At 38.7% G+C, this 17,922-nt stretch overlaps 1 protein-coding gene across 1 annotated transcript in view; it reads right to left on the bottom strand.

Moving 5' to 3' along the window:
* adgrl2a (adhesion G protein-coupled receptor L2a) overlaps positions 1-17,922 on the bottom strand; it is a 77,374-nt gene that overhangs the window by 47,526 nt on the left and 11,926 nt on the right. Inside the window, exon 2 of the mRNA XM_080032383.1 lies at positions 10,425-10,638. Coding sequence (XP_079888509.1) covers positions 10,425-10,638 — 214 coding nt within the window. The remainder of the gene's footprint in view (positions 1-10,424; positions 10,639-17,922) is intronic.

Raw genomic sequence — 17,922 nt, 5'->3', positions numbered from 1 at the left:
CATGCTGATTAGCTAGATGAAGCTCTTGAATTTTCACCCAAATGCCTTCAAAGGTCTGTTAAATGACTGCAGGCTTTACCAAAATATTAAACCAAAAAATTAAATAATAAACTCAGTGAGGCCCCCATAAAAAAAGGATACATTGCAAAATGTCTGTTTAGCAAAATGTGGTTGGCCATTCATGTTTATCTTTTTGTCAGGGTGGGATTATTGTTAGATATTACCTGGAAACAGTGTTTTTTTCCGAGTACATCTATTAAAAAGCATGACAAAAAACAACATCTCTTAAGGGAATACAATCCTGTCTCCGAAGCCATTTCGAAAAGGTAATTTCGATCGGTGCCTTTGACATCTGGTGAGCAAGACATTCTAATTGAGCCTGTGGTCTGCTCTGAAGCCCTGGGAACTGCAGGTGACCACTATTTTGTTGTACTGAAATCAAGATAATGACATCACTACCCAGAGCAAGACATCTCTGCCAGCAAAGGGACTTAAAATTCTATTGGCAGTGTGCAGAGCCGGATCAATAACGCTGCTGATTTGGCAGGGACCAGGGATAATATTTGTTTTCTTCTTATCACAGACCAGTGCGCCCATTTACAGCAGATCATTGGAAATTGTATTACTGGTCGCATTGTATTGTGTTGTGTGTATTGTGTTTTGGGTTTTGCCTTTGAGTTTGGCTTCTGAGGTAATCACTGTTCTGTGTCCAAAATGTTATTAATATAATATAAGGCAGCGCAGTGGAACAATGGAGGGTTGCTTACTGTTGAGGTGTATAGCTTTGAACAGACACAGGGGGGATGGAAATCGCTGTTGTTTTAGGTTTTCAGCTTGAAAACAACCATATTGTAGATGCACGCCATGAAAGCAGACAGTGTATTATGGTTTACAGCAAATAAAGTATCCAGCAACTTAAACGAATGGCTCCCGTGTTCAAAATAAAAAATCCACTACAGTATATCACATGAATGAACGGCAAGAAATGGAATTAGCATTACTTTTTTCTCTCTTTTCTTTCAAAGCACAGTTCATCCCACAATACTAATTTTTAACTTCGCCAAATCAGTGTAGTACATGCCAATTACAGTTTTTTTATTGCTAACCCACAGTGGGCACAACTGTAGCTCAATGTGCAAAACTCTAACTACAGTCTGCACTACCAACAGTCACTGGAGCTGAACAGTTAACTTCACCTGCAAAATATGCTCAGTGCAGCAAACACTATGAACCAGCCTCATTGAGATAACACATACTGTCACTCAGAACACACTCAGAGTAGAAACACTAGCATCAAACCCCAATACTAAAATTACAAACTTTTAATCTTTACAGTTTGAATAATTTGAGTTATTTCACACAAATTACGTAATATTTTCTTTGATGAAAGGGTGAAATTCTTTCACATGAAATTGTTTATTTTATAACATACCAGTTTTTTAGGAAAACAAAAATAAATTAAAATCAGAAGTTTGCTTCAATAGATACACATTTTGTATATGTTATTGAAAACATTTACAAATGTAGTATTTATCTGTGTAAATATTCTGTAATTGTAATACAGAAATCAATTCCTGTAATGTTGTCATTTACTGTAAGGATGCAACTCTAAGCTGTTTGTATGCTGGAAAATTCGTATTACAGATGCAACTTTAGATATTTGCAGATTGGGTTGCACTCTCAACCCTGCCTCTCTCAATGAGAGACCATGATTCACAACAGGGTTTTCAGAGTAGCCCTTACTGTATTTCATCAGACATTACAGCTCTATGTCTTCTAGGTCTTCCTCCACACTCTCACTGCCACTCTTCTCCCTCCAACAACCTGTCTTCATTGGTCCATTTCCAAAAAAATATATATTTTTGAGCTTTCCCTTTATACTAACAAGTCTAAAACAAGACATCTTGTGTTTCAGTTGACATTGCAATCCGCAGTGTTTGAAATGCACTAGGCATTCATTCTGTTTTGAATGTGTGGTTTACAGTTGTGGCAGCAGTGTGTTCGCATTTGAAAAAAGGGCTGGAAATCCACAGTGTTGTGCAGGCTGTGGTTAAGCCATGAGGTAGGTGTGTAGAGTTTTGAAAATTGTGTTTAAGCAATGAAAAACGAGCTACAGTTTGGTCCGAATGAACCGCTGCTCTGCATACTGTTGTTAGAGTTTTGCACATGTCGCTCCAGTTGTGCTCACTGTGGTTTAGCAATCATAAAAAACTGTAATGACCTTCACGTGTGATAACAGATGAGAATATCAGCATATTGTGTTTTCTTTTATGGAAATGAATTACTGTTTTGGAATTAAAACACACACCTCATGCTGGGCCTATAATACGCCGCTTGTTTTTTTTGTGGGTAATGTTTCATGACTCTACAGCACTTTCCATATATTATATGGTCACTTTGATGATTCTGTTCCCTGTGCTCATGCATAAGCATATCATGCAGGAGCAATATAAATTGCAGTGCTTTATCTAACGGGTATACGAAGGCATATTTCATATTAGGCGCATGAAGCAGAATGATATCAAAAATAAAATTCACAACACTAATGAGACATAGACCTGCCATCGCGGGCCGATGTATTAAACAACAGGACGTTAGCACCAGGAAAGAAGAAAAAAACAAACATTTATTTTGAAACAATGTTGAAATAAGTGTTGATAGTCAATAGCTCTCTGATATATTGCCCTCATTTTCGCACTGTGGAGCAGGGGCGCCCTGATCTACGAGCATGTGTGTCTCGTGTGATTTCTCCTCATCTATGAAACCTTGCTTCTCCTGAGACCAATTGAAAAAAAGCCCCGATGACTTCTACCATGCAGAGTCCCAGCCCCTCAGTTTGAGAATGAATGTGTAATCGAAATTCCTCCATTTTAAAGGTTCAGCACTTGAGCCTGCCAGGGCACAGGTCTCAGAGTGCACACTAATTAAATACATGTAAAATATGATATATCTGACTATCTTTTGATATTCTGAGGCTATACAGTAGCCAAGTCAAGTCAGAGGAAGCTTTTTCTCCACTTCTCTCCAGAGTGAAACCTTCTATTTCTAAAAATACCTTGACTTCTCGACAAGATTCTACTGAGGCAAATGTGGAAATATTACTAATGTAATTTTACCCCATAATGCATGAGAGAAAATAATTAGCCAGCTGGAAAATTAGCTCAATAATATAAATTACTTGAGGCACAATTGTTATTTTGAAGGGATGTAACCCACTTGTTTTGGTAATACTTCTGTATATGACTAGAGGTCTAAAATCCACATTGGCTCAAACCCCCATCACTGTATTTATGTGTCAATTAATGCATGACACTTTGGTTAATTTAAAAATAATTTTAATTAAACATTAGCGGTCTGTAAACAGTGGCAGTCAAGAGTCTTAATGTTTTCATAATGTGTCAAAAATAGTCTAATACTTTTTTCTTCTTGAGGTAAAACTTAATGAATGCCGGATAGGGCTACGTTCTGCTTTGATTGCCTCCATTCCCCCCGTTCGCCCGTTAATCACACTGCAGTATTCCACGTGTAATCCCACCATATCTCTGACCTTTTGGGAGAGGCAGACATCAGTACAATTAGAGTGTCATAGAAAATGCGGCTTGGATTTCGATGCAAATCTCCTTTAAAAATGAGCACTCCCCACTGACAGCGGAAAGGGGTGCGATAAGATGCCAACAAGGTGTAACTGATAGCACTCCCGATGCCACGTATCCACATGCAATTTAACCTTTTCCTCTGCTGCCATAAAGCATGTCGGAGGAATAATTGGACTTGAAGATAATGGGCTAAATTAAAAAATGAATTGCCTCGAGTGTGAACATTTCTATTTCCACTAACACGTGCAGTAAAATACGTTATTTGGTTGTAAAGCCTGCTTCGATCATAAAAGGGAAAAATGTGATTCAGTAAAAGTAGTTTTACCATTTTAATCAATGCAGGCGTGCACAGTAGATCATCATAAGCTGGCAACTGCACGTTGCCGAGGGGAACTACTAATTTAAGCTTAAGGTTGGTATATATGTTATTTCAAATGTATTTATATCCACCCCCATTCTTTTAGTATGCGCTGTATTCATGAGGCAGACATAGTGGTTGATATTCTTATGACAATTTGCTGATTAAACAACAGAACATTGGCCAATATAAACAACATAGTACTACTGAGGGTTTAACAGATCTGATAATATTGATATTGGTTTTGGACCATTAAGGTTAAATCCTTTGGCTTGCTCTAGCTCGCACATTACTTTACAGCTTTTGTCACATATCATTATTGTATGGAAATGATAACAAGTCTTGTCTTTAGGGCTTTTAATTTGAACCAGTTAGGACAGACACAGGGGTTGCTCGTAAGCATTTAAAGCTGTTCACACGACACATCATGTGCTGCTCTTTAGACTGAGACCAAGATGCTCCTTACTCGCTGAGTCCTAAATTGTTTTGCCCCCACTGCTCCATTTTTCTAATCACTGAACACTCCATAGTGTTCAGGAAGCCTATAAGCAGCCACTTGGAATTCACAATATAACAAAAAATTGCATCTGCAGCGGAAACAATTGCTGTGTTACTGGAGGAGAAAGGCGACATGAGTGAGGGGAGCACATTACAGAAAAAGGCACAATCTACTTCCTGATGCTCCCAGTTTGAATTTCTATCAAATTAGCGTCTCTTAAACTCAAAGTGACCCGTCTAGCTCCATTTCATCTGAAATGCTGATGAGGTTCATGGCACAATTATCAAGCCAGACATCTCTCTCAAGGGCCAAGCCTGTTGATGGCAGACAGGCCATTGAAAAATTAAATCATTTCCAGGGTCACAGAATGGCAGAGAAAGAAACAGTCTGTTGCAAACAGGATACAAAACACACACACACACACACACACAGGCTAGATGTATAATGACCTCCAATATCCGAATATCTAGAGCATTTTTTAAGGGGGTGGCCCAATAATGTTCCAGGAAATAGGCCATTAACCATTAGCATCCTGCTTTCAACTTGAGGTCTGACCCAATATTCAGGCAAAAGTGGTAATTACTGTCACATGCTTGTGTTTATGCTATATTTACTGGGACAGCCAATGGTGCTCTGAGCAGACTCTAACGTACTCAGGAGGAAGGCTGTCTGACTCACATCCGTCCATCTCACCTATTGATTTTTAAACCAGCAAAGGTATACCGCCATGCCACTCAAGTCGATTGAAATACTATAGTGACATTTTGCGTCTAAATGTGACCTTCATAAAGACGGCAGAATGCAACGCTAGCACAGCCAAGCATAAAGCCAGAGTAATAGCTCAAAAGCAAGTATGTTAATGTCCTGAAGTGGCAGAGTCAGACTCCAGATCCAGAGTTTGTGTCATGGCTGTTCACTCATGACTCTTGTGCGACCTCAGCAAGCTTAAGGCCTCTTGTGGAGTAGAATGGGGAAGAGTGTCCAGACAGGCAAAGCTGACCGAGACTAATCCAGTGTAACCGTTGCCAAAGCAGCCTCTATTAAAAACAGTCATGGACAGGCCGAATATTCATTTAAACACATATTTATGTTTTTAATGTGTATACATTATTCAGATTTTGTTGATTGGGAGTTTCGAAAAAAAGGGCACATCATGTTACTTTATCCTTTTATAAATTGTGTTTGCAATACATGTAACCTCTTTGAACACAAGCAGTTGAGGATGTTTCAGATTTTTAATCATTTAAAAACGTTGGGGGAAAAATATATGTGAAACAATATTATATTAATATTACTTTTAGCATATGGATGAAAAACATCGAACATGTGATTTTACAGGGTGATAATGATGTGCCATTATATATGTTAAATTATTGTTTCATCTTATTCTTTGAGAATGATGTTCTTTTATTTTATAAGCAACTTGTAGCCTTGGTTTTGAAAGCCACTATAGTATTAAGTTTTGTGTTGTTATTATTATTATTATTATTATTATTATTATTATTATTATTATTATTATTATTATTATTATTATTATTATTATTAACAATAATCAAATAAATTGTCTGAACAAAAATAAGTTGCACTGGTGTATCTGTTTTTGGCAAATTGAAACAATTAAACCGGAAAAATATACATACATTTGAACATTGATGATAACATCCTATCAAAATCCAATATTACAATGAAGCAACTGTGCTTATTGACTTCCAAATGCCCACAATGGTAAAACAAATACATCCACAAATGTTAAAGTGATGGCTACCATGAAAGAAAAATTGAGGCGAAGGGGATGACTTTCCACACCTATTTACTTAGCAGATGATAACCAACACAGTCTTTGAGTAGAGAGCAGCTTCATGGCTCATGAACTTGTGCACGCCCCTCTGAAACGCCCAAGCTGAATGTGGATCTTCATGAAATCTTAATATGCTGCGCTTTAAATACACACTAACACTGTGTGTACAGAGAGAAAGAACAAGGCAGTGTGCTGTCAGGCGGCAACAATGGAGCCCCTCGAAGAGCCTCGCAAGGCGCCCTGTCACCGATATAAATAGTGTGTGCAGCATCATTCAGTCTCCACAACTGCATCCATTGAGAGGAACTTGAGAAGAATACAGCTGATGGTGGCAATGGCCAATATGACTCATTTCAACATCACAAGTAAACTGTTGCCGACCCCATTCATTTAATAACATTTATTACAAATATGTCACATTCAAGCTGTTAATAATATGTCGATAGAAAAATTAAAACGGTGAACGTTAATGATAATTTTCCTGATAATTATTGATGATATTGTAACTCATAGCGGTCCTGTAATCCCACTAATGAATTTCACATTCTCTGTTAGAGACCCTTCCTCTCTGATCACTCTTGTCAATGATACGCTCCTCGGGGAAGCCATGATCCACAGTTCCCGGCGGGGAGCAGCCATGTCATGTTACAGCAATCAATGACCTTGTTATCGAATACTTACAACCAAGCTCATTAGTCAGAGGTGGATCAATAGCTGTGAGCCACTTGTTCATACTGTATATCCTTATGTGTCTTTTGGTGAAAATGATTAGTAGAGATGAGTCACTGTCATCTTCCCTACTCCTCAAAGCTACTCTGATAAGGATTTTCTAATAACTAGGCACCAGATGGTTAGTGCAACTGAACCGTGTTACAAAACAATATTCAAATACATTTAAAAAGCAGTTTTAATCTAGTAGATGTTAGGCAAGAATGTGTTGTGGTTGTTGCCATCATTATCGTTATCATCAGTGCAGATGAAGAAATGTAATCATTAAATGCCGAAATCACGACAAACGTTAAAAGAAAATCACCTTGCTGAATATTATTATCAAGGAATTCATTCTTTCAAACTGTACTGCCATGCAGTTTCACATCTGCTGGGGAGGTGTCCGCGTGAGAAATTCCTGTACAGATTATCACCCACTTCAGTCGACTAATTGCTTGCAGCTGAATGTTCTAATTGAGCCACAACAGTCCTAAGGCTATTTTCATAAAATCATTGTGCTCATGAATATAATATGCCAGCCAGATATAAAAACAACTTGGAGTGCCAACAGGATCTATCAAACTCAGTGACGCCTCAATCCAATTCGCCACACTTCAGGATCACATCAATTTCGGATTTTTCAAAAGTGAGCACAGTTTTTCCACACAAGTGCTAATGTAATTCTCCCCACATACTCAAATTAGTAGGCTAGGGTAATTATGGCAAACACTTATTTTTGGCTCTTTGCTGATGGAGACTGTGCAGTAGGACATATAATTTTTTTTTTACACACACACACACACCCACACACACACACACACACACTGTGTACAGTTGTTCGCCCCACATATGGACAATTTTAGCTGGGTTACCTTCAGCGGGAGTGCGTTGACCAAAATGTTGACTTGTGGTAGAGTGAAGGCTCAGACCTCGTAGCGTTGAAACAAATATTGCATTCCAAATAGGCAAGGAATTCACCACATTGCTGGTTTGAGGGTAACTATTTTTGGCAGCAGAGGCATTGTTTCATGACATTTCGTTCCTGTTTTGGTCTATTTCTGTAAATAAATGGATAAAGGGAAGCACATCACTAATTGGTCCCATATGCAGTATTGGGCGTTTGTCAAGCTGTCCTTGGATCTATTTTCATGACACTAGAATGCTTTATACTGCTGCTCTGATTACACAAATACTGCTTTTATGATACATATGAGTTAAACAGCGCATCTTAAAATAAATAGCTCATTTTCATGTACATAACATAAATCTGCTATAACACTTTCCATGGTGATATATTTCACACAAACTTACGCACTGGCAGAAAAAATTATCCACGTATGGCAACTTATGTAAATACTGTATATGCCAATCACTTTTTGTTTTTCGCATCGGTCGATCACTGCTGGATTTCTTCCTGCAGTGTCAGGTGTAAACTCTTACGAGGTGCTTTTTGCTTGATTTGTTGCACCCACGCACCTGAGAGAGAGAGACCTTTTTGTACCACACAACTCCTTCTTAGAACGCACATACAGTATGTCTCTCTATGCTCTGGGTACAATAGCTCTGCGGTGACATTGAAATGCTAAAAAACACATTTAAAATAACATCTGAACCACAGCTTCTGGCACTCTCAGGATACGCATATGAACAGTTTCCTCCACAGAGAGTGTCTGGACAGGACTGTTTGGGGTTTGTTAGGTTTTGTCAGGTGGCTCTTGCTGGGTCAGTATTTGTGCTTCAGTGGGCTGTTTTTGTCCGAGCGAGGCTGAGGGCAGCATAATACACAGGGCCACAAGCAGGGAGCATGCAGGCTGCAGCCTTTCAAGACAGACAATGTGAGTCAGCTATCTGACTTCATCAAATAGGGCTTGACAATAAACCCCCTGAATACAAGGGCTCTACTGTTTTATTTCATTATTTTTTTCATTTCCCAAGACAGCTTGCCAGAGTTGCTGACGGTCTAATACCGTCCAATATTTCTCTCCGTGGCACTCATATGTCATTCCATCCTTTGCACTTTGGCTCAGATGGCATCCCTATGTGACAACTGGTCCTGTGTATAAGGTCTCATGCATACAGTGCTATCAGCAGCACCCTGCTGAGTTGAGTGTGTGTGTGCATGCAAGTCCGTGCCACTCTGTTGAGTTTTTTTTCCCCACAGTAAATCATCCTACTTTGCAATGGAGTGACAGGGACATTAAAATGTGGGACATCTCTGTGGTCTTTGATCAGTCGTAAGCCAAGAGCCGACCCTCTAAATGACCAACAGGAGTTACCAAGGGGCCAATACAGAAGTCAAGGAAATGTCAGTGGTGGAAGTAGGCCTATTCAGATTATTTACTCGACTAAAATAAGCAATTCCACATTGTAAAATAATCTAAATAATAATCAATTATTCTACATTATGATTCATGTCTTAACATGTGAGAAGTACTTTAATGTTGAAGTTGTAGTATGACAAGTACAGCTGTTAAAGTGTAAATACCAAAATGGACATATTAAAAAAAAATACCTGAAAATTAGACGGTATGTCGGTAAATAATAATAGTCCATGTGAAATCAAAATATTAGATTTTTATTAAGATCTTCTCAATATAACAAACTAAATCCGATCAATGAAGGCCGGAGCAAGTGAGAGAGAGAGAGAAAGAGGTCCACTTTACATGGATTTTGCTAAGAGAGTGGCTCTGCTTCACTAATACGGCAAAACAAAGCTACCACTGATCGACTAATGTTACCGTACTTAATCTAGAGTGCACATTTGGAAGGTAATGTATTTAACTGAGTAAATTACAAAAGACAGTATAATTAGCTCCTGCAGGCTGGGTCAGTTTTGCAGTTTGTCGGCCGTGTCAAATGAGGAAAAACTGAAAATAGCCCTTTGTTTTTGAAAAGTTAATTTGTTATGTTCCCATATCAGTTTGGTATCCATTGTGAATTTTTTTGCTGTGCTTTCTGTCTGATTTCATTCTCTCAAATATTTTTTTTTCTGTTCACCTTCCAAGTTCTGATTGTTCTGAAGTTTTTTAATTCCCTTTCAGCTGTCTCCATGTTGGTGCTACTAACGTTAATGTCCGTAGGTATGGATGCTGACAGGCCATTGCTGCCCCTTTTTTTATTTTTACTCCATCTCGCATGCAGTTTTGCTATTTTCAATGAGGTACATCAATCTTACGGCAGCTCTGTGTTATTCTCCCTGGCAGAAGAGAGCACTGCAAAGGCGAAGGGATACACAGGATTTTTTTTTAAGCAGGAGAAAAACGGATGCCAACGGGGGCAACCAGACAGAATGAAATGGATGACAGCGGTCCATATCTGGTTGCTCAGGGCAACGTGGCAACTGGCACTGTTAGCCCAGTCAATTATTTTCTAAAGGGGCCCTGTGACTTTATTGCCAGATAGATACCTCATTTTGGAATACATGTTTTTTTTTTTTTACTGCACAGAGATGTCGGGCGGTCATACCTTTGTGACATGATCTTGTAGGCATCTGGAAGGTAGCAGTTGACGTTCTCCATCTGGAAAGGGTCGGCGTCGCAGATCTTGTCGTCTGTTCGGCCATAGTTTGCGCTTTCGATCATTATGACATCACTTCCTGGACAGCGCAGATCAATGGGGTAACCCTCACATGACAGCTCCCTCCGTACCAAGCCAAATGGCAGAGCAGCTCGACTGAACCCTGAGGGAGGAGAGAGAGAAAGAGCTCTATCAGTGAAAATCCAACGGAAATGTGCAAGTCGGGCTGACCCAGAGTAGGACGGTACACTGTATAAAAGGCAGTAGACACACAATATTAAGAGCTGGATGTGCTGGATATACAACAAAACCAGCACTTTGTCCGTATTCATTCTTTATAATTCCAAAAGGCTATGACTATTAATCAAGATGAACATTTCAATCACCAGTGAGCTAATGGTAGAGGTCCAGTCATTTGGAACAGTTTTCCTGTTACTCTACGTAAACACTCATCTTTAGGTACTTTCAAAAAACATCTTAAAATGTACCTAATTTTAAAAGCTTACGATAATGTGTTAAACTGAATGTATGTTATATTGTCTTTTTGCTTGTTAGTTACATCTTTACATTGCTTTTTTACATGTACTTAGATGTATTTTCATTTTTGTAACATGTCTTGGTAGTTTTATCTCTTTAATTTAATTTTTCTTTGTCTTTTATTTTTGTTTGTCTTTTCTTTTCTTTTTTTTATTTTACTTCAATTCTTTATTGTATTTTAATGTCAGGTGGACATCCTTCATAAGCCCTTCGGGGTTTCTTTTGTCCCACCCGTGCATTTATGTATGTCTATGCGCATCTTCTTGCCATTTTTTTAATCTTCTATATCTTTTTTTAATCTTGTTTATTTGCACAAATAAAACTAAACTAAACTAAACTAATGGTTAAAAAAAAGTTAAAATTAAAATAATTGGCATCAAGTCTAATTTTTCAGCCGAAATGTCCGCAGCATTGTTATCTTTTGTAAAGTAAGCACACTGACATAACTCCGATAATCAAATCTCACATATATGGCAGGAATATAACTCCATTCAGCTTTTCTTTTGTAATGTGATTTTGTCTGCCACCACAGTTGTATCTTTGTCATATTGCTGCTGTCCTGCATTTTATTTCAATATGGGAACACATTGTCATCGCAGAGTCTATCACTGGAGATTTGTGGTTTACTTGCAAGGCTAATTTTTATGTCTAAAATGAAAAAGTACAACAAGCATCTGTACAACATGGGTGTAATTTAATCCACTTTGTAGTGCTGACAATCGAAGGGTGTGTGTGTGTGTGTGTGTGTGTGTGTGTGTGTGTGTGTGTGTGTGTGTGTGTGTGTGTGTCAGAGAGAGTGAGGGGGTAGGGAAAAATAGAAAATAAATCAATAGTGTGGCTTTGTGGTCTGCAAATGTGAATAAAACCAAAGCTTTAATAGTGAACAACATACATAAACAATACCAATCCAAATTGGAACATTATTGTTCAGAGCAGCTTTGTGCCACTATGACATGTCAGGTATTAGAGGAGAGAGCCATGGAGCTTAAAGAGATTGCCAGCTGCCCCAGTGTGGACTACACCACTGGTGGTACTGAATAATAACTGTAGCGTCCTTGCATGCAGCTGTGACTTTGTCATCCCTCCGAATAATAGTGGTTTACCTTCAACTCGGTTGATTGCTATGTTGTTACTTTTCCAAACGCCTTTTTTTACAATAATAAAGGTTTAGTTGTTCGCAGTCACAGGAGAAAAAAAGTGCTGCTGTTTGGAACCAAGACACCTTAGACCGATCCATATGTGCAGTTGTTTATGATTACACTGCACTTTTGCATGAGTCAACATGTGAAAGGTTCTTTGTGTGGCAACAGTTTACTTACAGCTAATGATTTAATCTCCACTCATTTGGCCTGGAAAGGCTTAGTTCATTTTACCCTATCGGATGCTTCATCAATTAACTACCAATATAATTGTCTTTGACTGATTAAATGCTATGCTACAATGGCAGAAGATCAGCATTTATGCCCCTCCCCAGGAGAAACTACTTTTGTATTTTACAAAGGAAGACAAATGTCAATTTGTATTGCCTGATCCTCCTTCTGTGCACCGATCAGGTGAAAGTACTACTTCTAAGGTGCTCTGTGAAGAGCTCAGGGTGAACAAAGGATATACAGTATTTGGATGGAGGGGGTAGCTGGCCTTTATTTGTTTGGGAGAGATACAATCACCAGGGAATGATCGTTTTTTCTGCAACATGCTCTTTCTGACAGCAAACAGTCTCATGTGACCAATAGGCATGGAAAAGAAAGGATTTCAAATATGATGGCTTTCGGCCATTTTTCATTTTTGCAGCCCCTTTTTTCTCTCTGGAGTCAAAAAGAAACGCTTAAGGTGATAAACTATTTATCAGAGATGTTGGCTTGAGAGGAAAAGCCAAATGGAAAAAAAGAAAACACGGCATGTCAGGAACAGGACTTGACAGCCAATTTCAAGTTCATGTCAATGCACTCCAGCAGCGCTCCATCAAAAGTCAGCAAAACAAAGTGTACTATCCGCAAGAATGTAAAACATCACTCAATGCCACATTACAATTGTTATACTCAAGCCATGGCTGGAAAATGGCAGATGTATAATGACGTTGTCTGTCACTCGTTAATCTTATCAGAGAATAAGACAGCTTTCATGTTTAAAATCTTGTTGAGGAATTGAAAGGGTTACCTCTTCAATCAAGGGTTGTTCTGTCATGCTGTATATAAAATGATTCAATGACGCATACATATTCATATAGCAGAATCTTCAATTCAAAACAAACAACCAATTATTAAATTAACGGAATATTTGCTTGTGTTACTGAAGAAGTCACATATAGTTCAAATAGATCAATTGGGCAGCAGTAACATATGTCTTGGTGGGATACATTATCGTGCATTGGCCTACTTTGTGGCTGGAAGTGAACCGGTGCGTTGGCCGTGTGTGAGACCTCTGAGTTTGATCTCCAAATCCGCAGCCAAACCCACTGAGGCTCTGTGTCCAAAGAACTATACTGCTAGAACACTTAAAACCCGCTGCAGAGCCTTTACAATCTCAGCTTCTGGTTTTTAGAACTTATGCAGTCTTTTTGTTGCTTAAGCAGGAAAACAGAGACCAGAGCAATGGGGAGATAAACGTGTGCTGAAGAATACTGCAAGACTCCCAGTGAAATGCACTAGCACTAACGGGACCTTTAATAACGGCACATTTATTTGTATTCAAAAACATGGAAATCAAACTAAATTGCCGTCCTCTAAGCACACTTTATTTGCCAGCTGGGTTCGTGCATCATGAACCAAAAGCATGGTCGTAAACAACCTCCAAAAGCCTCTCTCCATTGATTAGGCCCGAGGCTGAACTACTTTCTCACCCTGGTGTCGGATGGTATTTTTGGTAAATGGGGAGATGAGTGACACAGTCAAATCAATGCCGGGACATTCAATAGTAGAGCAAATAAATCCCAACATACTAGATAAAAGTCCTCAGCGCAATTAAGTTAAACATGTCCTTTTGTAGCCATAATGTTAAGTAAAATTATTCAATTACATTTTTGATTAAGTTCATGACCATTTTTATTCTGTTTGGGATGATATTCCCCAGGGGGAAAAACAACTAATTGATTGACAAAAATAATTTTTAACAGAAATATCCAGTGGTCAAAACAAGCTACAGAATAAATAATATACACTGCTGTGCTGAATTTAAATAAAATCTGTTTTGGATAAGCTCTCTTATTTTGTGAAATACAGTTTTTTTTGTGTCTCTACTCTACACAAAAACACCATTGATCATGCTCTGGTAGATCAATGCATTGCAATTACAGCAGCATGATATGATGATCACAGTGAAATCTATCATTAAAAAAACCCAATGCTTAATGTGTCACTTAAGTAAATAGTGTCATTATTCAAATAAAACAGTGAAGTAATTATTATTTCTCTCATGGGGACATTAGCATAAAAGGAATGCATGTTATTTAAATAATTCACTTTTCATATGGTGACAGTAAACTCTGCCCATAATATTAAAAAATGCTTTAAGGTTTAAATATTGAGTCTCACCTACATTCTTTTCCCTTTGCACACTTCCTGATAAGTCTTCTCAAATCACATCTGCAAGGACCTCTGCAGTGTATTGGAGCAGCTGAGACCACTCATTGCTATATTGTGTTTCAGGGACCTTTTTACTTGTGAGCTTTCAGCGCTTGAGAAACGTCTGTGGGGCCAACAAAATGGCACCACACATAGCGCACAGCACTGCCGCATATGTGCCAGAGCAGACCCACATGACTGCGACCAAAAGGATTTGTTTTTTTATTTTTGTTTCTCCTTTTTAGTTTGTCACACACTGTTCAGACTCAAAGGGAAGCTCAGCAGCCCTCCTCTTCCCAGGTAGCACACACTTCAGATATCTCCTCAAAATGCGAGTTGTTATTTTACTTGCCTTTGATCTACTGTCTTTGTGATAGTGTATCCGAAACCACTGCACAGGCTGGAAAGAGAGATGCCTATCAATCAAAAACACCTAGAAGGAGGAGTTTAGAATTCTCTTTCTCTGCACTAATTTAACGCCATGAAGCAAAAAATTATCAAGGCATAGCCGATGAAATGTTGTGTAGAAAGCTCAATCGTGTGTGACCATGACAAAGAGACGTTACTGGTCAGATCCATGTGATGGCCGTGCTGTCACCCCTAGTAACGTATTTCAGATCCTACTCATCAGCTACTGTATGTAGCAGCCACGGAACTGAACAATGATCACTGTATAATAGCATAGCGTTGGGTGCTACGGTTCCTTTTTACAGACTAATTGAAATTATAGAAAAATTGAAATTAGAGTACATTTGTATTTAGTCTAGAAAACAGTTGTTTGTTTTTATTAAAGCAGATGCTAACTCAACCTTTCTGACACATAATTACATGTGCATATTATTCTCACATGTTCATAATGGATTTTAATTAGTGCACAGGACCTTTATTTCCATGGGTTAAAGCACTTTATTACACCAATGAGGAACCTTTATTTAAAGCATCCCCGGATGGCATTTACAACCATGTGTAACCTTTGCCATTACATTAGGCCCATACTGAATCTGCAGCTGAAGAATTCCCGCATGTAGAGAGGGGACCCATTATGCACCGTCTCTTAGGTGCCGTAATGTTTTAATTATTTTTTCTTTCTTTTTTCACAGATGAGTCAAATCAATTGGAAAATGACCATCTGCTAGGATATGAGTGTGACTGAAGCAGAAGTAATGAACAAAATCTCTTCCTATTTCACAGAAACGAGGAGTCATTAGGATCTTCGTCAGTAATGTAGGGGCCACTACCATGTAGTCCCATGAAACCACATATTACCATGAAAGAAATTTAAATAAAAACATGAGACATGATTACTATGAACATAAGGAACGTGAAGAGTATACACGGCCTCTAAAATGCAGCCTCTGGAAAAGTAGCACATTTAATGAGGGCAACAAACTTGAGTCTCTTTCAATTATATAAAAAATAATTAAACTATTTCACGGCGCCGACAATGCTTCACAAATGACAGAGAGGACCGATTCTGCTTTCCATCGGGACTGTCTTGCTTCCAGTAAATGGTTTTCATATTAAAATTACCCTTTGTAACTTGAGTTACACATGCATCCTGAGTCAGCCCAGTGGCAAAGCAGGCTGATCAAAAGGCCCATTCAGCCATGATGCCGCCATCATTGTGGCCGGAGCACAAAGGAGGCCTCCAGATTATTTTTGACGTGAAACTAGATAATTTTTCTGTCGTGAGCCAATGAGAAGTGTGACGGGGGAGACGCTCCCGATGCTTGTGGTCCACCGTTGGACTCATCCCTTTGATTTCTCGCGCTCTTCTGATGGGAGCTACACAGCTGCTTGTAAATGAGCCTAGCATCTCTCCGCTCGGCCATTGCCTTTTATTCTGCGTCCCTGAGCCGACAAGGTGGCTTGCTGGGGGGATTCGGGGTGAAAGAAAAGCATGGCCTCTATAGCCTTAGCTTGAAGCCACAGGAAACACAGCTTGAGTCTTCCTAGGTTCTCCCAGCCCAGCCCTCACCCCTCCCCTCTACCATACAAGCAAAGGAAGTCTGTGAAGGAAAAGAAACCTTTAAGTGAAGACTATTCCCACAGTGCTGATGCTATAATCCACAGATATCCTTTACAACAGCATGTTTTCTTAAGAAGTCAGGTCCACACAGGGGAGGAGAAGAAAGAAAATATTGCATGGATCCAGCAAACAGCAGGGTATGAGGTAGATTGCTGACTTGTGTGTAGTAGCCATTTTTAAAAAAGCATGACGCTACTGGTTTGATAGACATTAACATAGCATGTGTACGTCCGAACATTAACTTAAAGTTTCTGTTTCTATCTTTTTTTTTAATGCTTTGCGCGTTGAAAGCTGATGTCATTTTTTTGGGCATGGCTAACAGCAAATGACATATGTAGAGGTTTTTCTCCTCTGTAATTCCATCCATAACATCTGTAGATTATTAAACTGTTTGACAATCAATGTTGAAGCTATGACTTATGTGGCACAGAATGCACTGAAAATGACACCGTATCTCGTATTTATATCAGAAAAGATCAGTGACGACCCAGAGTTGCTCTGTGGGGAATAACAGCTGTGATTCTTTTTTTTATCCGTATGTTCTCATAGTGCCAGATTTTTAACAAAAACAACAACAAAAAAAGGAATTTGAACCAAAGCAGCCAAAGTGGTCTTGACTTAAAAAATAAAGTAAAAGTAAGAAAGACCTGAAGCTATTAAAAACATGTAATATAAAAAAAGAAGATCCCATATTGCATTCTGTAGTGCCAAAATAGGTTGGAAACGGTAAGGTTTTACTTGCACAGGGAGACAGGGGAGGCATGAACAGAGAAATATATTGGGAGAGGAAGAAGAGAGAAAGATCAGCAGGGGAACCAGCATCCCACACTCATTTGTATTCTCCACCAAACAATTCACTCCAGTTCATTTACATCTCCGCTACTTTCATAGCAACAGCAGGGGGGCTATCAGGAGCATCTTTGATATAGGTACATGACTCTGAAAAAGATCTTGTCATTTCTCTCTGAATAGACACAGTGAAAAAAGAGAAAGACTCCTAACCCAACCCACACCCCCCTTCTTTTGGTATTGAAGTGGACTTATTTAAGCAGAAGTCTACCCTGTCAGTTTTTTCATTATTATTATTATTATTATTATTATTATTATTATTATTATTATTATTATTATTATTATTATTATTATTATTATTATTATTATTATTATTATTATTATTTACACATTTCATGATTTTACTATGTTCCAACAAAACATGGACACTTGTAAAGCTAAGAAAGGTTTTTTTGTTTGGTTGGTTTTTCTTTTCCTAATCCAGAAAAGGTTGAACATAGTCAAGACATCAAGTGTTGCTGCCAGAGCCTGA

This window comes from Ammodytes marinus (assembly GCF_949987685.1).
Source record: "Ammodytes marinus genome assembly, chromosome: 8".
NCBI classification, from domain to species: domain Eukaryota; kingdom Metazoa; phylum Chordata; class Actinopteri; order Uranoscopiformes; family Ammodytidae; genus Ammodytes; species Ammodytes marinus.
The sequence above is the reverse complement of the archived record's forward strand: the minus strand, read 5'-3'. Positions and strand labels throughout refer to the sequence as shown.